At 47.6% G+C, this 22,041-nt stretch overlaps 1 protein-coding gene across 1 annotated transcript in view; it reads right to left on the bottom strand.

Annotated features, from left to right (window-relative positions):
* DPYSL3 (dihydropyrimidinase like 3) overlaps positions 1–6,711 on the bottom strand; it is a 129,370-nt gene extending 122,659 nt beyond the window's left edge. Inside the window, exon 1 of the mRNA XM_073575247.1 lies at positions 6,376–6,711. Coding sequence (XP_073431348.1) covers positions 6,376–6,696 — 321 coding nt within the window. The 5' untranslated portion in view covers positions 6,697–6,711. The remainder of the gene's footprint in view (positions 1–6,375) is intronic.
* Between the last annotated feature and the right edge of the window lie 15,330 nt (positions 6,712–22,041).

Genomic DNA, 22,041 nt, shown 5'->3' with positions numbered 1-22,041 from the left:
TTGCACACATTATCATCACATATCTAAATTCCCTATCAGTATATCTTTGGAATGTGGGAGGAAACCCACGCAAACACAGGGAGAACATACAAACTCCTTACAGATGTTGTCCTTGGTGGGATTCAAACCCAGGACTCCAGCACTGCAGTGCTAACCACTGAGCCACCGTGCTGTCTCTCTGTTTCTATCATGAGGAACATGTTTGTTCTCCGGGTAGGTCTGTGTTGCAGGTCTTTCCTTGGTTTCTCTGGCTTAGAGCAGGAAGATAAGACTTTGCCTAAAGTCCTGCCCCAGAGCACGAGCATATCATTAACTGACAACTTCTAACACTGATTACATAAGAACCACAAGACGGATTTCTTCACCCCAAGGAATCATTTTACTCAGTATAACAGTGTCTGTAATTTACTTAGCAAAATCCTGCTGTCAGGTTTGCATTAAATATTCTCGTATGTCATTTCATACTAGATATGGAAACAATGCTTAGAACAATGCTCATAGCAGAGAACAAACTTTACTGATGCCATTCTTCAGACTTACATTGGGATAAAGGAAAAAAGCAGAGCCCCTAATAAGGAAATATTTGACACGACTTCTAATTTTATTGTTCCACTGGCCAAATGCCATTGGATTCTCACTCTTAGAAACTCTTCATTGTATTAGTGTGGAAATGGCGAACAGAACAAATGAAATTTGATGAAAAGCTGGAACTGGGGGGCATGGAAAACACACCGGCGTCTACAGCAATACCACTGAGCATCATGGCTCTGGTGCTTTACACACGATCTGTTGTACAACCTGCTCCTGTATCCTAAGCCACTGAACTAGGTAATATGATTTGAAGAGGAACTCCCAGCCAAAACTGCCTTAACCCCTTATCTATACATGCAGTGTAGTAAGGATGGGTTTAAATACCTATGGATCAAAGTCTTTGTCCACTCCCAGCAACGATCCAATCATCTTCTGAATCATGGGACAGCTATTCTGACTTGCCAGCTCATACAGGGTCTTCTATGTGGACCAGAAAAGTCTTTCTCAATGTAAGCCTACGAGAAGTCTGTAAGGCTTATCTTAGGAAAGTGCACACAAAAAGGCTGTGAGAGCCATCAGAAATGAATAGCAGTCATGTGGTTCAGAAGTGGATAGCACGTCACTGGGAACTGGAGAAGATGGTAAGTATCTAAGCACATCCACACTAAACTAAATACATATTGATAAGGGGTTAGGGAACAAACTTTCAGCTCCATACACTTTTTACTTCCACAGTCAAGGGATCTGCTGTCAGTGTCAGACCCCTATAGAATTGATATTGTTGATGTATCCTGAGGTTAGGCCATCAATGTCGAAGTCCTACACAATCCATTAAAGGTTTTTCGCGCTGATACCAATGAGTCCTCCAATATCCACATTTGTTTGCCCAATGAAGTGACACTTCCGATGCTACTCCATTCTCTTCCTAACCACACATGTCTATGCTTATAGGGCATAAATATGACCCTCACTATAAAGCCCCAATTTAGCACCTACAAAGGCCATTGACAAAAAAAGTAAAGAAGCGCAATATGCAGTCCTATGTAAGTTTCTACTAATAGTAGCCAAACCAAGAGAACGGAATGAATACACTGGACACATGAGTATGGTGTATTAATGAGCAGAGAACTTCCTAAGTCTCTACCGATCTTCCACCACCCCCGGGGGGAGTGCATTCCTCATTTATACAGTTTTATCCAGTATCGAGGCCCATGAGGTGACTGATTGTGCTGCAGAGTCAATTTATCTTATGTAAGAGATACATCTTCAGAACTATTTGCCTCTATAATTTAGGTTTGCGGCTAGAGAAGCCATGTCCTGAGGAATCCCATTCTCCTACCACAGAATAATACAACTATGAATATAGACAACATTTTATGGCTGAAGTCCAGAGCTGTTATCAGAGTAAATTCAACTTTGATAGGAATTCACTGAATTTAAAGGGGCTGTCCAGGATTTAACAACCGATGACCTATCCCTGGGTCATCAATAGGAGATTGGAGGGGGTCTGTCACCGATCTACTGAAATCTGCTCCATCTGGATGTAAACAATGTGTGGGGCAGAACTCAGAAGTCCCCTACATTGCTTAGTGTCTGCTACTAAGTACATAAAGTCCACCAAGTCCCGAGCTGCTCTCAGTTCCAGTACATAGAGGGGAGACCTGAACTTGGGACTATCCCCCATTGCATCCATAGGGGAAAGGGGTATATATACAGGTACTGTCTTCATGAGACAACACCTTTAAGTGTACCGGAAGAATGTCAGAATTTAGGAAACTTACTCCAAAATACTATAGAATAAAGCGCACCATAATTAGCTATAATAATTCAGATCTACTGATTTTATATGGAATAAATGATTGTTTCAGTAGCAAGGGGACATTTCTTCTCATACTAATTCAAACACAGCATGCTGGAGGTTGTAATTCTTCTACGACTAGGGAGCCAAAGGATGAAGAACACTGGATTATGGGACTGACGTTGGAGAAAACATATGATCATCTGCTGTTAGATACACTTCTTCATGAGCTCACCAGACCAATAATGGACCGTTCATCCAACTGAGAAAGGGTAACAAGAAAGGATAAAGAATAGGCTGAAAATATTAGTGTCCATTGTCAATGGATCTTATGGTGTCCAATAAGTCATAAGGGCAAACAGTTTCTCTGCTTTTTTTGTACTTTTCAGAACTTCATTTGTATTTTTAAAAGGACAAAAAAATCGTATATGGGATAACTGACAAATCCTACATGGCTGCACATGGAGGCTATGTGACTCAATACCAGAAAGCCTCCTGGACTATATGAACTCCTTAGGACATCAGGTACACACAGGAATGATACAGCAGTGCATGGAGGTGTATGACATGTCATAGTGCTACAGTAGATGTTGTGATCCGGGGGAATCTGGGTGAGGAGACCCCATCAGTCACTGAAGCAGGAGGCAAAACCAATTTTCACGGAGCTGTGCCTGTTCAGAGCTCAGAGATACAGAATTAGCGTTTTAGGAACCCGTAGACTTCTATAAGCTGATACACCACTAACCCGTCTATCTAAGGAGAGATTAGCAGATATGAACACAGCTAAAGGGACACATACCCACGCTGAGAGAATATGTCCCTTTGTTGAAAGAGAATCAGTTATTAAAAAAAACTATTTTGCTACAGCCAGATAAATAATGTAGATAGATGTAGATAAATACTGCAGTCTAATTGGAAGTGTGGCTGCAGGGAGAAAGTGGAAGTTACATTTTCCCTGCAGCTGCTCGCTTACAGTCATCTGGGTGGTGCCGGGCTGCGAACAGTCAGCGCGCATTACACAGTGACTGCGCTGTAGTCTCTTGCCGTCACTGTGTAATGAGTGCTGACTGATCACCGCACGGTGCCGCCCCCGATGACTGGAAGCAAGCATGTTATGTTATATGTTTAAAGGGACTCTGTCAGCATGGAATGACTGTCCAAACCAGGTACAGGCGCTCGGTGCATAATAGCGGGGCCAATCAATTCTATGCCCCTTTCCAACTACTTGGTTTCCATCTATTCCCACCATTGTCTGGCCCTCTGAAGCCAGAGCTGTCAATCAAAGAAGTGGGGGGTGGAAAAAGAGGGTTAACAAGCAGGTGGGGATGTGTATGTAAATAACTGGCCCAGCCACGAAGGATCGAGCTGTGGAACTTATAGTGAACACTCATTCTGTTTTGACAGAGTCCCTTTAACACTGGCATAAAAAATGCTAGCATTGATGAATCGGCCCATTCCCTTTAACGTTCATCTGTGTTTCCTTCATTTTTTGACATGTCAAACAAGTTGTCATTGGTGAGGTTTGAGCTATGAGTATGATAATGTAGAGGGCAGGGGTTGGGAATCTATTGAGCAACGCTTCTTTCCATCAGAGGCTCTGGTTTTCATTTCAGAGGTCACAGGGGGCCACAAACCAGAATTACAGTCAATGAATGGAGCTGAAGAGAATAAGGGGACGAGCTGAGTGACATGTCAGAAGATGCAGTAAATGACAGTGGCACCGCAGCCATACACTAACAGATGGCTTTCATGCATACATGGGTAGGACACGTGACACCCCGCTATCCCTGTCATGGGCTCTTTAAAAGGGTCACATGAAAACATAAGAACATGTGGTCAGGGACCATTGGGATCAAAGTGACTTCTGTGCCGGCTAAATGGCAGCACCTCTTTGTGTCTCATGATTGGCATGCATTGGAGGAACAGAACTGAAAGCCTTGATCTGTCATCCATGGGATCCCCAGCAAATGGGCACACGGTATTAGTGGTATGTGGCGTCATTTGGGCATCCACGTGTTTCCCAGCTAGAGGGCATACTACAGTATAATAGTGGTATGTGGCATGATGTTGGCTTCAATGGGGTCCCCAGCTAGTGGCATACGATAATAGAGATATAACAATGGTATGTGGCATGATCTGGGCATCAATGGGGTCGACAGCTAATAGGCATAAAATAATAGTGATATAATAGTAGTAGGTGTCATGTTCTGGGCATCAACGGTGTCCCCAGCAAGTGTGCATACAGAAATTGAGGTATAAAAGTAGCATGCGGCATGATCTGGGCATCAATGGGGTCACCATCCAGAGGGCACAGTAATAGCGGACTATGACATGATCTGGGCATTAATGGGGTCCCCAACTAATGTGCATAGGGTGATAGTGGTATAATAGTAGTATGTGGCAAGATCTGGGCATCAATGGGGTCCCCAGCTAGTGGCCATACAATAATACTGGTATAATAGTGGTATGTTGCATAATCTAGGCATGAATGGGATCTCCAGCTAGCCCAGTGGGCACAGTAATAGTGGTATGTGGCATGATTTGGGCATGGGGTCCCCAGCCAGGGAGCACAGTAATAGCGAACTATGGCATGATCTGGACATGAGTGGGGTGTCCAGCCAGTGGGCACAGTAATACCAGACTATGGCATGATCTGGGCATGAATGGGGTCTCCAGCTACCCCAGTGGGCACAGTAATAGCGGACTATGGCATGATCTGGACATGAGTGGGGTCCCCAACCAGTGGGCACAGTAATAGTGGACTATGGCATGATCTGGGCATGATTGGGGTCTCCAGCCAGTGGGCACAGTAATAGCGGACTATGGCATGATCTGGGCATGAATGGGGTCCCCAGCCAGTGGGCACAGTAATAGCGGACTATGGCATAATCTGGGCATGAGTGGGGTCTCCAGGTAGCCCAGTGGGCACAGTAATAGCGGACTATAGCATAATCTGGGCATGAATGGGGTCCCCAGCCAGTGGGCACAGTAATAGCGGACTATGGCATGATCTGGGCATGAATGGGGTCCCCAGCCAGTGGGCACAGTAATAGCGGACTATGGCATGATCTGGACATGAGTGGGGTCCCCAGCCAGTGGGCACAGTAATAGTGGACTATGGCATGATCTGGGCATGAGTGGGGTCTCCAGCCAGTGGGCACAGTAATAGCAGACTATGGCATAATCTGGGCATGAGTGGGGTCTCCAGGTAGCCCAGTGGGCACAGTAATAGCGGACTATAGCATAATCTGGGCATGAATGGGGTCCCCAGCCAGTGGGCACAGTATTAGCGGACTATGGCATGATCTGAACATGAGTGGGGTCCCCAGCCAGTGGGCACAGTAATAGCGGACTATGGCATGATCTGAACATGAGTGGGGTCCCCAGCCAGTGGGCACAGTAATAGCGGACTATGGCATGATCTGGGCATGAGTGGGGTCTCCAGCTAGCCCAGTGGGCACAGTAATAGCGGACTATGGCATGATCTGGGCATGAGTGGGGTCTCCAGGTAGCCCAGTGGGCACAGTAATAGCAGACTATGGCATGATCTGGGCATGAGTGGGGTCTCCAGCCAGTGGGCACAGTAATAGTGGACTATGGCATGATCTGGGCATGAGTGGGGTCTCCAGCTAGCCCAGTGGGCACAGTAATAGCGGACTATGGCATGCTCTGGGCATAAGTGGGGTCTCCAGCTAGCCCAGTGGGCACAGTAATAGTGGACTATGACATGATCTGGGCATGAGTGGGGTCCCCAGCCAGTGGGCACAGTAATAGCGGACTATGGCATGATCTGGGCATGAGTGGGGTCTCCAGCTAGCCCAGTGGGCACTGTAATAGCGGACTATGGCATGGCACGCAGAGCAGCAGACACCGTAGCTGCAGCACAGAGGAATACTCAGCCCTAGAAAGTTTCTCTCCATCCCCGGCCCATCAGCCGGTGCTGGCGGCTCTTGCACACCGGGCTGGCACGGACCCTGTGCACGGGATAGCGGATCTCCCGGCAGATCACCCCCTGGCACTGCCTGACACAGCGAGTCTGCACCTACCTTGTTCTCGGGGAGGTTCTGCAGCAGCTCCTTCCCTGCACAAGTCGTGATCTGCACCCCCTGGTTCTCTACCTCCTTGTTGAAGGGGGTCTTCTCCGCAGTCGGGCTGTTTGCCCCTTGGGGGGCAGAGTTGCTCTTTCTCCCCCCTCTCTGCCCGACAGTGAGAGAGTCAAAGTCTATGGTCTTACTCTCATAGGCGCCCTCCACATTCCAGAACATGCCGCTGTACTTCACCCGGGGCACCTGGTCTGCCGTGCCCGGGCGGGCGAGGTACACTGGCAGGTCGTCTTCCTTGTCCCATCCCCTGCTGCCTGATGCCATGGCTGAGAGCGCGGAGCTGGAGGCGAGCACAGTCCTGGGAGCGGGGACGGCAGGAGGACGGCGCAGCCAGAGGTGGCGCTAATGAGCCTGCCGTGCGCCTAGTGACACGAATACATATAGACGGCGGCGAGGTCACAGCCACTGGCAACAATGAATCGCGAGTGGCCGTGACAGGAATAGCCCGTGCCTCTTCTAGCTACAAAGACTCCACTACAGTTCCACTGGTGATTGCAAACTGCATTAACCCCTTGTGGACACAGACCATTTCCATTTTTGCACTTTTTTTATTTTCCTCCCCTCCTTTCCAGAGCCATAACGTTGTCGTCTGTATGAGGGGCGCAGAGTTCTGGATGGAGACCAACCATAAAATCTCCTGAGAGTCAAACATGATGGTGGAAATAAAGCAATTCCGCCATTGTTTTAGGGGTTTTGCTCTTACCACATTCACCGTGTGGTAAAAATGACCCGGGAACATGATTTTTCGGGTCACTCTGATTTTGGCAAAACCAAATGTCTGTGGTTTTCTACTACAGGTGCTTCTCACAAAATTAGAGAATATCATCAAAAAGTTAAATCATTTCAGTTCTTCAATACAAAAAGTGAAACTCATATATTCATTACAGAGTGATCTATTTCACGTGTTTATTTCTGTTAATGTTGGTGATTATGGCTTACAGCCAATGAAAACCCAAAACTCATTGCCTCAGTAAATTAGAATACTTTATAACACCGGCTTGAAAAATAATTTTAAAATCGGAAATGTTGGCCTACTGAAATGTATGTTCAGTAAATGCACTCAATACTTGGTCGGGGCTCCTTTTGCATCAGTTACCGAAAACCCATATGTTGGTAATAGCCACTGTTTGGACGGCAGGACTCAAAAGGGAAGGAGCGTCATTTCATTTTTTGAATGTAAAATTTCCAGGACACCGTGTCAGGTTTGAAAAACCCCTGATGTGCCTAAAAACAGTGGAAACCGCCCACAAGTGACACCATTTTGGAAACTAGACCCCTCGGGAACTTATTTAAATGTGTGGTGAGCAAATATTGCATTTTCACAAGGGTAGCAGGAAAACTTGCAATGTACAATTTGTTGTACAATTTCTCCTGAGTATGCTGATATCCAATATGTGGAGGAAAACTACTGTTTGGGCGCACAGCAGGGCTTGGAAGGGAAGGAGGAGCTCCATTTCACTTTTTAAATGCAAAATATGCTGGAATAACTAGCGGATGCTATGTCTTGTTTGGAGTGCTACTTGTGCCTCAGCAGTGGAAATCCCAAACAAGTGACACCATTTACAAAACTAGACCCCTCAGGGAACTTATCTAGATGTGTGGTTAGCAGCATGAAACCCCAGGTGCTTTACAGAAGTTTAAAAATTGAGCCGTGAAAATAAAAAAAAAAATCACATTTTTCTCATAAAATTGTATTTTAGCCACAAATTTTGCATTTTAATAAGGGTAATAAGGCGAGACTCGGCAGGGACGGATCGCTATTTGCCTTCTGGAGTGTTTATTTTGCTAGAATAGTTTGAAGACTCCATATACAGAGCTCCTAAGTGGTAGAACCGCAGAATTCCCCCCTCGAGTGACCCCATTTTGGAAATGATACCCCTTTGGCATTTTATTTGCAGGTGCAGTAACAATTTTCACTCCATTTATGTTTCTCAGAAACAAGAAGCATTGGATACTGCTGAGTGAAAATTTCACAGTGGAGTTGTAGTGACCAGTATGTTGCAGTGACAGTACGTTGTAGTGACCAGTATGATATTCCCAGCTCATGCTTTTGGAGACACGCACATGTACTGAAATCCCAAAGATGTGGTTCAGGCACACAGGGGCTCAAAAAGGAGGGGGCATTTGGATTTGGGAGTGCAGAATTTGCTGAATTTCTATTGGGGGGCCAGGAGCCATTTCGCTGTTTCAGAGCCTTTGTGCTACCAGCAAAGTGGAAGCCGCCTATATTTCCAAAGATGATGGAGCTGAGTGGGGACTTTTTTTGTGGATTGAGTTGAAGCTTTTATTGGTAATATTTTGCATAATGTTTGGGATCACATTTATTCTGTGCTCTGTGTCGAGCACTTAATTTGGGGTTTTCATCTAAATCGCCAAGTGACGTGAACCAGATGAAACCTCCGAAGGATCCATTCACTATAATGAGACAGCAGAGTTACCTCTGTTCAACAATGCCCTTTTTTGTCAAACGTGCACAAAACTGTGGTGGACCACGCTTTTATGCACGCCTAAAAAGATGGACATTGCTGGATTACAGGCCAGACTGCATCCACATTGTCTCCATCTGTCTCATTATATGGAATCTTCTGCCGGTGGTTCCGTCTGAATTACATATTTCAGAGATTTACACGGAAACCCCAGTGTAAGCGCTTGAAGCAGAGCGCAGGATCCTTACTGCGATCTTTCGGAGGCAGAATGAACAAATCAGCAGCTGGTGAAAAATTGGTTTTATTTTATTATTTTTTGCGCCATTCCTTGTGCGGTATAAGTGATTACACAACTTTATTCTTCGAGTCGGCGTGATTACAGTGATACCATTATTTATATCGGGTTTTTCATGTTTGGCTGTTGTCGCACACTAAAAGACACTTGCAAGAATGCATCGCCATATTTTGAGAGCTAAAATTTTTCCATATTTCGGCCAATAGAATCATGTTAGGGCTTGTTTTTTGCGGGACGAGTTGACGTTTTTATTGGTAACATTTTTGGACACATGACATATCTATTCCGATTTTTGGGAGGCAGAATAAACAAATACCAGCAATTCAGGAGATCTGTTACAGGAGTCTCTCACATGGATCCTTGACTTCCCGATTCATAGATTTACCTTGATAAAGGCCCGAATGGTCGAAATGTTGGCTTGTTTGTTTTTCTGTGAACACAAGAATGTTTTTTTGAATAAATCTCATACTTATTTGACTTGCTGTTTTTGGGTGGCAAAGTAGTTGAGACGGATGGCTTTCTTCAGCGCACCTATAGTTAACAGTTGAGCACAAGCAAATAGCTATGTTGACTAAAAAAGTAAAAAACTTATGGCTTCTAGAAGAAGGGGAGGTAAAAAAACAAAAGCACAAACATGGAAGATCGCCATGTCGGCCATTACTCTAATAAATCACAGGATTGTAATAATTAAATGGATAAGAATAAGGACAGTTTCAAATGTCTGACATTCATGGTCTGAGAACGGACCATAATGTTTGAACCATCTACGGATCTCTTGACTCTAACTCAGCAATGCTCATAGGCATATATGAGGCTTCTGGGTTCAGATCAGGAGGCCGGCAATTGGTCCTGACTTATTGGTCGGTACTTGGACTGTCAGTCATGTAAAATTAGCCATATATCTGTGTCCCACTTGTATAAACTTCCATTTGCTTAAATTGATTAACCCACAGAGTTCAGATAAGAGATACTTTCATGTAATCTTAGCTAACCCCTTTATTCCACTTCTGGTTCTGTTTAAGGTGGAAATGTCCACGTTGATATCAATCTGCATGCAGATAAGTCCTTTTAAACATTGTTTTTAATTTAATTATGTCATTTACTGTTAAATAGTCAAAACCTAAGGTAGAAACAAAATGAGCATATACTCTGTTGTAAGTAAAGGCCCTTTTACATTTAGCGATGCACCAGCGATCCAACCAGCGATCCGACCCGGTCAGGATCGCTGGTGCATCGCTAAATGATCGCTAGTGAGCATTCATACAGAAAGATCTCACAGCGATGCAGCAGCGACGCAGCGCACGATACTTACCATTCACACACAGCGATCCTGCGTCCTCCCGCCCGCCTCCACGCGTCGCTGGACGTCACAGCAGGAAGCCCAGCAGGAAGCGCCCGACGAGAAATGGAGCCGGACATTCTCGCGCGATCAGCGATGGACAGCGGGGGAGCCGGTCGTTGGTAAGTATCACACATAGCGATATCACTAGCAATATCGCTATAACGTCACAAAACCAGTGACGTTTTAGCGATATTGCTAGCGATATCGCTTAGTGTAAAACCCCCTTAAGTAAAAAGGAAGAGTGCATATACAGTGGGGCAAAAAAAGTATTTAGTCAGTCAGCAATAGTGCAAGTTCCACCACTTAAAAAGATGAGAGGCGTCTGTAATTTACATCATAGGTAGACCTCAACTATGGGAGACAAACTGAGAAAAAAAAATCCAGAAAATCACATTGTCTGTTTTGTTTTCATTTTATTTGCATATTATGGTGGAAAATAAGTATTTGGTCAGAAACAAAATTTCATCTCAATACTCTGTGATATATCCTTTGTTGGCAATGACAGAGGTCAAATGTTTTCTGTAAGTCTTCACAAGGTTGCCACACACTGTTGTTGGTATGTTGGCCCATTCCTCCATGCAGATCTCCTCTAGAGCAGTGATGTTTTTGGCTTTTCGCTTGGCAACACGGACTTTCAACTCCCTCCAAAGGTTTTCTATAGGGTTGAGATCTGGAGACTGGCTAGGCCACTCCAGGACCTTGAAATGCTTCTTACGAAGCCACTCCTTCGTTGCCCTGGCGGTGTGCTTTGGATCATTGTCATGTTGAAAGACCCAGCCACGTTTCATCTTCAATGCCCTTGCTGATGGAATCATAGAATCATAGAATCGTAGAGTTGGAAGGGACCTCCTGGGCCATCTGGTCCAACCCCCTGCTCAAAGCAGGATTCGCTAAATCATCCCAGTCAGATGTCTGTCCAGCCTCTGTTTGAAGACTTCCATTGAAGGAGAACTCACCACTTCTCGTGGCAGCCTGTTCCACTCATTGATCACTCTAACTGTCAAAAAGTTTTTTCTAATATCTAATCTGTGTCTCTTCCCATTCAGTTTCATCCCATTGCTTCTAGTCTTTCCTTGTGCAAATGAGAATAAAGTTGATCCTTCTACAATGTGACAGCCCTTTAGATATTTGTAGACAGCTATTAAGTCTCCTCTCAGTCTTCTCTTTTGCAAACTAAACATTCCCAAATCCTGCAACCTTTCCTCATAAGACAGGGTTTGCAGACCGGTCACCATTCTGGTCGCTCTTTTCTGAACTTGCTCCAGTTTGTTGATGTCTTTTTTAAAATGTGGTGCCCAAAACTGGACACAATATTCCAGATGAGGTCTGACCAAAGAGGAGTAGAGGGAAATAATGACTTCACGTGATCTAGACTGTATGCTTCTGTTAATACATCCTAGAATTGCATTTGCCTTTTTTGCTGCTGCATCACACTGTTGACTCATATTCAGTCTGTGATCTATTAGTATACCCAAGTCTTTTTCACATGTGCTGTCACTTAGCCCTATTCCTCCCATTCTATATATGCTTTTTTCATTTTTATTGCCCAGATGTAGTACTTTGCATTTCTCCCTGTTAAAAACCATTCTGTTAGTTGCTGCCCACTTCTCCAGTTTATTTAAATCTTTTTGAATCCTCTCTCTCTCTTCTCTAGTATTAGCTATCCCTCCTAGCTTTGTGTCATCAGCAAATTTAATCAGTTTACCCTCAATTCCTTCATCTAAATCGTTGATAAAGATGTTGAACAATACAGGGCCCAGGACAGAGCCCTGTGGTACCCCACTTGAGACATTCTTCCAACTGGATGTGCAGCCATTTACGACCACTCTTTGGGTCCGATCACTAAGCCAGTTATGAATCCACCTAACAGTTGCCTTGTCCATTCCATACTTAGTCATTTTTTCAATAAGGATTGTATGAGAGACTTTGTCAAATGCTTTGCTGAAGTCAAGATATACTATATCTACAGCATTTCCTTGATCCACCCAATCAGTGATACCGTCATAGAAGGAAATTAAGTTAGTCTGACATGACTTATTAGTTAGAAACCCATGCTGACTCTGTTTAATCACTTCATTCTTATCCAGGTATTGACATACATGTTGTTTAATAATTTGTTCAAAGATCTTTCCTGGTATAGAAGTCAGACTCACCGGCCTATAGTTGCCTGGGTCCACCTTCTTCCCCTTTTTGAAGATAGGAACAACATTTGCTCTTCTCCAGTCTTCTGGCACTTCTCCTGTTCTCCAAGAATTTTCAAAGATTATGGAGAGGGGTTCAAAAATTTCTTCTGCTATCTCCTTCAGTACTCTGGGGTGTAATTCATCTGGACCTGGAGACTTGAATTCATTTAGGTTAGCTAAGTGTTTCCTCACTATCTTTCTGTTTATAGATATCCTGGATTCTTCTATTCCCTTAATAGGACAGTGAATAACAGTTGATGTTGCATTTCCTTTCTGAGAGAAAACAGATGCAAAATAGGAATTTAAAAGTTCAGCCTTCTCAACATCCTGTCTTACCATTTCATCATTTTCATCCTGTAAAAATCCTATAGCATCTTTGACTTTTCTTTTACTTTTGACATATCCCCAAAATCCTTTATTATTGCTTTTGACATCTCTTGCAAGCCTCAGTTCATTTTCAGCTTTAGATAATCTGATTTGTGCCCTGCAGGTTCTGCAGACAGCACAAGGAGGTTTGCACTCAAAATCTCACGATACATGGCCCCATTCATTCTTTCATGTACCCGGATCAGTCGTCCTGGCCCCTTTGCAGAGAAACAGCCCCAAAGCATGATGTTTCCACCACCATGCTTTACAGTAGGTATGGTGTTTGATGGATGCAACTCAGTATTCTTTTTCCTCCAAACACGACAAGTTGTGTTTCTACCAAACAGTTCCAGTTTGGTTTCATCAGACCATAGGACATTCTCCCAAAACTCCTCTGGATCATCCAAATGCTCTCTAGCAAACTTCAGACGGGCCCATGTAGTGGCGGTGGTGGGGTGCCGAGCTGGGGGGGTGGTCCTACTTTTGTACCGCGCAGAGATGATGACAGAGACACGATGAGGCAGATTCTGGGTGCAACAGGTCCAAGTTTATTTCATTACTTGCCGTCCGCCTGACGGCCTCCGCAGCACACCGCACGTTTCTTCACTTATCGGCCCTCCGTTTCCAGAGCCGTTTACACACCGTACTTTTACAATAAGGACGTACATATGCGTACTGTCCCTCCTTCACTTGTTCGACGCTCCTGCCAGGTCCGCCACTGTGGCCGCCCTAGGCCCAATAACCAACAGCGCTTTCACTGGTCAGTCGTCGTGTCAAATACGGTATATGGCACTCACTGCCTCGTCTCTTCTGCGGTATCTTTCTGTCAGGACCACCCCCTGACGTTTCCCTCTCCTCAGTCCCCTTGGTCGGATTCTCCTCAGGACACACAGACTGGCGAAGTCCTCCTGTCACCTGGGCTCCCCCTGGGGACTGGAATCTTCTGGAACCCTCCCTCAGAATTTATAACTTCCCCGGTTCCTTGAAACTGTCACTAACTGTCACCACGCCCCCCATGACCAACGGTTTCTAAAGCCCTAAGCTGCTGTAAAGTCCCTTGCTCACACTCCACCCTGCCATCTAATGGTCATCCCAAGGTACTGCACGTCCACTACACTTTCCTAGTTGATTCCCCACTGTAATCACTGTCTCCTACCTACACTGTGCAAACCTATCTTTCTTCACTCTGACTAGTCCGTCCGTCCGTCAGGTCACCTTCCCCACACTCCCCCTTCCTTTGTCCATTGTCGTCCTCGACAATCGTCATCCCTGCCTTCGTCGTTCTGAATCTACACCTACATTCTGTTGTCGGACCAGAAGTTGAGCCAAACCCACTATCTGCGGGGGCCGAACCATACTGGGAGCACTATGCTCTGAGCAGCCTACTGCTACTCACCAGCGCGCACGCCACATGACAACGTCTTTCAAATTGGGCAAGGTACACCCGTATTCTCTCTACGGCGTGTATCTTTCCCCTACTCTCCCCTACTGTTACCTTTCACTATCCGGTACGCCATGATCGAGGCCACTCACCTACCAGATCATTGCCGGCGCCCGCCTTTCCTCCTTCAGGGGTGTCCGTGGCGTCGGGGGCCTGACCTAGGACGGCTGTCTTTCCCACATCTTCCCATTCATTTTCCTTCTTTCAATTACATGTCATGGTCGGCGTCCCGGTCTCCCAGACCTCAACTCTTAGATCCCTACCGGATCTCACACTTTCCTTTGGTCCCGCAGACCTTCCCTTACCCGGACCTGTTTCATTTTACTTTGCATATTATACATTATACAACTTTATAATAGCACAAGTACCCATTTTTATATTATTTTTTTTTTCCATTTTCTCTTACTTTTAAAACCAAAATATAACATAACATTGCATTTCCTCTTTCTTCCTCGCCCCCTTCCTTGGACCTGGACACTCCTCCACTTTTCCGTATCCCCGTTCTGTCAGGTAAACATATTTTTGTATATAAAGAACATAGAAAGAAGAAAGAAAGAGAGAGAAAATAGTTGCATCAGTTAAACAACAACAAAACTTTTTTCTAAATGCAACTGTCCTTATAATCTGCACAACGGTGCATCGAACTCCTGACAGTCTATACCACTCTCAATGGACAGAGGTGAGGGCTCCACGGGGATACTGAGGGTGTCCATTCAAGTCCTCTTCTTTTCCATGACGGCCTCTCCTTGAGTGTGGAGCAGGTTCCACACTTCCTGCTCCCGGGCCTTTTTCTTCCTGATCACCTCCACTTCCCACACGGAGGGAACAGCACGGGCCCTGGAGTCCGGTGGGCGGGACTCCGCTGAAAAAGACCGCAAGACAGAAACGGCCGAAGATTTCTGCGGCCCAGCAGCCGCTGGGGTCAGGTGGCAAATGGGGAGAACCGGGTCCTCGGGGGCTGGAATCACAGGGCCCGCTAAATCGGTCGCAGCCGACTCCAGCAGCGGCATAACCGCGGCCTCAGGACAGGCCGCATCCACTACTTCCAACGGAGTCGGAGTAACGGCCGATTTCAACAATGCAGCTGCTATTAGCAGGGAAAGCGCAGCAGCATCTTCTTTAGGTGAGCTCTGCACTGGTGACTCCGGGCGGGGTAGTTCGGGGACATGAGCGGGAACCTCGCTCAGCTCTGCATACACCACGGGGCCCGTGGTAACTAGGCCTTCCGGTGCGCAGGGGGCCGCGTGCTGCAGCAGAATGGTGGGGGCCGCTTGCGGAGGCACTGGTAGGGCCGGGGGTACTCTCACCTTCCCCGGCGCTGCGGCCTCCGTTTCATCATCACGCAGTTTCCCCCGCAGCCTCCGTTCCTTGCTCCACTGTCCTGCGGGCCTTCCCTCTGGACTCGGGGGCTCCGCTGAGAAGTCCTCTGCTGGTATTGGTGGCAGCCGTTCTCGCTGACTCCCCTCAGGCTCCGCTCCCCGGCTCAGCATCCCGCTGCCTGCCCGTAAATCTGAAGATGACTTCTGGTGCAGCTCCATCTCTCGCCGCCATTGCCACTCTAGGCGGCCGATGCCCCGACACCCGCAGCATCTCATACCGTCCGTTGGGCAGCACTCGAATGGCGTCAGACAGCCGCAGCCAAGTTTTTCTTCTGTGCCACTCCTCCTGCTGGGTGGGGCGTTGGCAGACCTTTCCATCCATCTGCCAGGGTCCAATATATGGAAACGTCGGTCTCCGGGCATATATTGCTTCCTTTTGGGGTACGTTGGAGGGGGTCCCAGTCCATTCTGAACAACTGCAAACACCCGGACCTCTCCTCTGCGCTGAAGTAATACCGCCATCTTGGGCAGAATCAGCTACTGCCTTGGATCCTCTGCAAGCAACACAGATCCGACACAGCGTCCCAATTTGTAATCCACAGGTCAGTAATTTTTAGTCCACAGGTGTTTATAATCCGAAATAGAGCAGTCCAAGTTTTCCTCAGTCCTTCAGTTGCAGGCCTGCCGCAGAAGATAGCGTATTAGCGGCGGCGATCCTGCCGACTACGCCAAATGTATTGGCGGTGGTGGGGTGCCGAGCTGGGGGGGGTGGTCCTACTTTTGTACCGCGCAGAGATGATGACAGAGACACGATGAGGCAGATTCTGGGTGCAACAGGTCCAAGTTTATTTCATTACTTGCCGTCCGCCTGACGGCCTCCGCAGCACACCGCACGTTTCTTCACTTATCGGCCCTCCGTTTCCAGAGCCGTTTACACACTGTACTTTTACAATAAGGACGTACATATGCGTACTGTCCCTCCTTCACTTGTTCGACGCTCCTGCCAGGTCCGCCACTGTGGCCGCCCTAGGCCCAATAACCAACAGCGCTTTCACTGGTCAGTCGTCGTGTCAAATACGGTATATGGCACTCACTGCCTCGTCTCTTCTGCGGTATCTTTCTGTCAGGACCACCCCCTGACGTTTCCCTCTCCTCAGTCCCCTTGGTCGGATTCTCCTCAGGACACACAGACTGGCGAAGTCCTCCTGTCACCTGGGCTCCCCCTGGGGACTGGAATCTTCTGGAACCCTCCCTCAGAATTTATAACTTCCCCGGTTCCTTGAAACTGTCACTAACTGTCACCACGCCCCCCATGACCAACGGTTTCTAAAGCCCTAAGCTGCTGTAAAGTCCCTTGCTCACACTCCACCCTGCCATCTAATGGTCATCCCAAGGTACTGCACGTCCACTACACTTTCCTAGTTGTTTCCCCACTGTAATCACTGTCTCCTACCTACACTGTGCAAACCTATCTTTCTTCACTCTGACTAGTCCGTCCGTCCGGTCACCTTCCCCACACTCCCCCTTCCTTTGTCCATTGTCGTCCTCGACAATCGTCATCCCTGCCTTCGTCGTTCTGAATCTACACCTACATTCTGTTGTCGGACCAGAAGTTGAGCCAAACCCACTATCTGCGGGGGCCGAACCATACTGGGAGCACTATGCTCTGAGCAGCCTACTGCTACTCACCAGCGCGCACGCCACATGACAACGTCTTTCAAATTGGGCAAGGTACACCCGTATTCTCTCTACGGCGTGTATCTTTCCCCTACTCTCCCCTACTGTTACCTTTCACTATCCGGTACGCCATGATCGAGGCCACTCACCTACCAGATCATTGCCGGCGCCCGCCTTTCCTCCTTCAGGGGTGTCCGTGGCGTCGGGGGCCTGACCTAGGACGGCTGTCTTTCCCACATCTTCTCATTCATTTTCCTTCTTTCAATTACTTGTCATGGTCGGCGTCCCGGTCTCCCAGACCTCAACTCTTAGATCCCTACCGGATCTCACACTTTCCTTTGGTCCCGCAGACCTTCCCTTACCCGGACCTGTTTCATTTTACTTTGCATATTATACACTATACAACTTTATAATAGCACAAGTACCCATTTTTATATTATTTTTTTTTTCCATTTTCTCTTACTTTTAAAACCAAAATATAACATAACATTGCATTTCCTCTTTCTTCCTCGCCCCCTTCCTTGGACCTGGACACTCCTCCACTTTTCCGTATCCCCGTTCTGTCAGGTAAACATATTTTCGTATATAAAGAACATAGAAAGAAGAAAGAAAGAGAGAGAAAATAGTTGCATCAGTTAAACAACAACAAAACTTTTTTCTAAATGCAACTGTCCTTATAATCTGCACAACGGTGCATCGAACTCCTGACAGTCTATACCACTCTCAATGGACAGAGGTGAGGGCTCCACGGGGATACTGAGGGTGTCCATTCAAGTCCTCTTCTTTTCCATGACGGCCTCTCCTTGAGTGTGGAGCAGGTTCCACACTTCCTGCTCCCGGGCCTTTTTCTTCCTGATCACCTCCGCTTCCCACACGGAGGGAACAGCACGGGCCCTGGAGTCCGGTGGGCGGGACTCCGCTGAAAAAGACCGCAAGACAGAAACGGCCGAAGATTTCTGCGGCCCAGCAGCCGCTGGGGTCAGGTGGCAAATGGGGAGAACCGGGTCCTCGGGGGCTGGAATCACAGGGCCCGCTAAATCGGTCGCAGCCGACTCCAGCAGCGGCATAACCGCGGCCTCAGGACAGGCCGCATCCACTACTTCCAACGGAGTCGGAGTAACGGCCGATTTCAACAATGCAGCTGCTATTAGCAGGGAAAGCGCAGCAGCATCTTCTTTAGGTGAGCTCTGCACTGGTGACTCCGGGCGGGGTAGTTCGGGGACATGAGCGGGGACCTCGCTCAGCTCTGCATACACCACGGGGCCCGTGGTAACTAGGCCTTCCGGTGCGCAGGGGGCCGCGTGCTGCAGCAGAATGGTGGGGGCCGCTTGCGGAGGCACTGGTAGGGCCGGGGGTACTCTCACCTTCCCCGGCGCTGCAGCCTCCGTTTCATCATCACGCAGTTTCCCCCGCAGCCTCCGTTCCTTGCTCCACTGTCCTGCGGGCCTTCCCTCCGGACTCGGGGGCTCCGCTGAGAAGTCCTCTGCTGGTATTGGTGGCAGCCGTTCTCGCTGACTCCCCTCAGGCTCCGCTCCCCGGCTCAGCATCCCGCTGCCTGCCCGTAAATCTGAAGATGACTTCTGGTGCAGCTCCATCTCTCGCCGCCATTGCCACTCTAGGCGGCCGATGCCCCGACACCCGCAGCATCTCATACCGTCCGTTGGGCAGCACTCGAATGGCGTCAGACAGCCGCAGCCAAGTTTTTCTTCTGTGCCACTCCTCCTGCTGGGTGGGGCGTTGGCAGACCTTTCCATCCATCTGCCAGGGTCCAATATATGGAAACGTCGGTCTCCGGGCATATATTGCTTCCTTTTGGGGTACGTTGGAGGGGGTCCCAGTCCATTCTGAACAACTGCAAACACCCGGACCTCTCCTCTGCGCTGAAGTAATACCGCCATCTTGGGCAGAATCAGCTACTGCCTTGGATCCTCTGCAAGCAACACAGATCCGACACAGCGTCCCAATTTGTAATCCACAGGTCAGTAATTTTTAGTCCACAGGTGTTTATAATCCGAAATAGAGCAGTCCAAGTTTTCCTCAGTCCTTCAGTTGCAGGCCTGCCGCAGAAGATAGCGTATTAGCGGCGGCGATCCTGCCGACTACGCCAAATGTAGTGGCGGTGGTGGGGTGCCGAGCTGGGGGGGGTGGTCCTACTTTTGTACCGCGCAGAGATGATGACAGAGACACGATGAGGCAGATTATGGGTGCAACAGGTCCAAGTTTATTTCATTACTTGCCGTCCGCCTGACGGCCTCCGTAGCACACCGCACGTTTCTTCACTTATCGGCCCTCCGTTTCCAGAGCCGTTTACACACCGTACTTTTACAATAAGGACGTACATATGCGTACTGTCCCTCCTTCACTTGTTCGACGCTCCTGCCAGGTCCGCCACTGTGGCCGCCCTAGGCCCAATAACCAACAGCGCTTTCACTGGTCAGTCGTCGTGTCAAATACGGTATATGGCACTCACTGCCTCGTCTCTTCTGCGGTATCTTTCTGTCAGGACCACCCCCTGACGTTTCCCTCTCCTCAGTCCCCTTGGTCGGATTCTCCTCAGGACACACAGACTGGCGAAGTCCTCCTGTCACCTGGGCTCCCCCTGGGGACTGGAATCTTCTGGAACCCTCCCTCAGAATTTATAACTCCCCCGGTTCCTTGAAACTGTCACTCTAACTGTCACCACGCCCCCCATGACCAACGGTTTCTAAAGCCCTAAGCTGCTGTAAAGTCCCTTGCTCACACTCCACCCTGCCATCTAATGGTCATCCCAAGGTACTGCACGTCCACTACACTTTCCTAGTTGTTTCCCCACTGTAATCACTGTCTCCTACCTACACTGTGCAAACCTATCTTTCTTGACTCTGACTAGTCCGTCCGTCCGTCAGGTCACCTTCCCCACACCCGGACATGTACAGGCTTAAGCAGTGGGACACGTCTTGCACTGCAGGATCTGAGTCCATGGTGGCGTAGTGTGTTACTTATGGTAGGCCTTGTTACATTGGTCCCAGCTCTCTGCAGTTCATTCACTAGGTCCCCCCGCGTGGTTCTGGGATTTTTGCTCACTGTTCTTGTGATCATTCTGACCCTACGGGGTGGGATTTTGCGTGGAGCACCAGATCGAGGGAGATTATCAGTGGTCTTGTATGTCTTCCATTTTCTAATTATTGCTCCCACAGTTGATTTCTTCACTCCAAGCTGGTTGGCTATTGCAGATTCAGTCTTCCCAGCCTGGTGCAGGGCTACAATTTTGTTTCTGGTGTCCTTTGACAGCTCTTTGGTCTTCACCATAGTGGAGTTTGGAGTCAGACTGTTTGAGGGTGTGCACAGGTGTCTTTTTATACTGATAACAAGTTTAAACAGGTGCCATTACTACAGGTAATGAGTGGAGGAAAGAGGAGACTCTTAAAGAAGAAGTTACAGGTCTGTGAGAGCCAGAAATCTTGATTGCTTGTTTCTGACCAAATACTTATTTTCCACCATAATATGCAAATAAAATGAAAACAAAACAGACAATGTGATTTTCTGGATTTTTTTTTCTCAGTTTGTCTCCCATAGTTGAGGTCTACCTATGATGTAAATTACAGACGCCTCTCATCTTTTTAAGTGGTGGAACTTGCACTATTGCTGACTGACTAAATACTTTTTTGCCCCACTGTAAATAACATAAGGTACTCAGCAAACACTGTTTTTTATCAAAAAAAGACATTCCACTAGCGACCAAGTTTTCCCAATCGGCACAGTCCTAACCTCTAGTATTAACACCTTATCATGTTTCAAAACTGACATGAATGTGAAAAAGGGCTGAGCAGGGCCAGGGCCCAACTTTGGACAGCTGCCATGGGAAGTTATATGAACGTAAGGGTCCCGTTACATTTAGCGATGCCGACAATGATACGACCCGGTCAGGATCGCTGGTGCATCGCTAAAGGGTCGCTAGTGAGCTGCCAAACAGGCAGATCTCACCAGCAACGCAGTAACGATCCAACGATGCTCGGCGGTCGCTTCTCCCTGTCACACGGCAGCGATTATGATGACTTCCGCCTGCGTCCATGCGTCGCTAGTCGGCGCCAGCGGGACGCCAATGAGGAGAAAATGGCCCAGGACGGTCCAGCGCGATCAGCGATATACAGCGGGGGGGCCGGTCGGAGGTACGTGTCACATGTAGCGATTTCGCTGTTGCGTCACAAAATCGGTGAGGCTTTAGTGATATCGCTAGCAATCTCGCTATGTGTAAAAGGCCCTTAATGCCCAGCTCATAGAAAGGTAGGCCACACCTTTACCCGCACTAAGTGCAGAAACCTGAAACTCAACCGAAAAAAAAGAACTGGAATATAAGTTGATACAGTTGGTGCGCAACGTATAAGAGCATGTTCACACTGGGCCATTAAACCGACAAAACCTAAGATAGACCCAAAATGAACATATACCCTGTTGTAAATAAGTAATTAAGTCAAAGCAATTGTGTCAACATGCTCCTCCTGCATGTTGCATGTGTTCCAATTATACTCCAGTTCATTTTTTTCAGTTTCGTTTTCATTATTAAGCAATAATATTATTAAA

Source organism: Dendrobates tinctorius, unplaced genomic scaffold (genome assembly GCF_039654945.1).
Source record: "Dendrobates tinctorius isolate UK_male_01 unplaced genomic scaffold, ASM3965494v1 ptg000043l, whole genome shotgun sequence".
NCBI classification, from domain to species: Eukaryota; Metazoa; Chordata; class Amphibia; order Anura; family Dendrobatidae; genus Dendrobates; species Dendrobates tinctorius.
The sequence above is the reverse complement of the archived record's forward strand: the minus strand, read 5'-3'. Positions and strand labels throughout refer to the sequence as shown.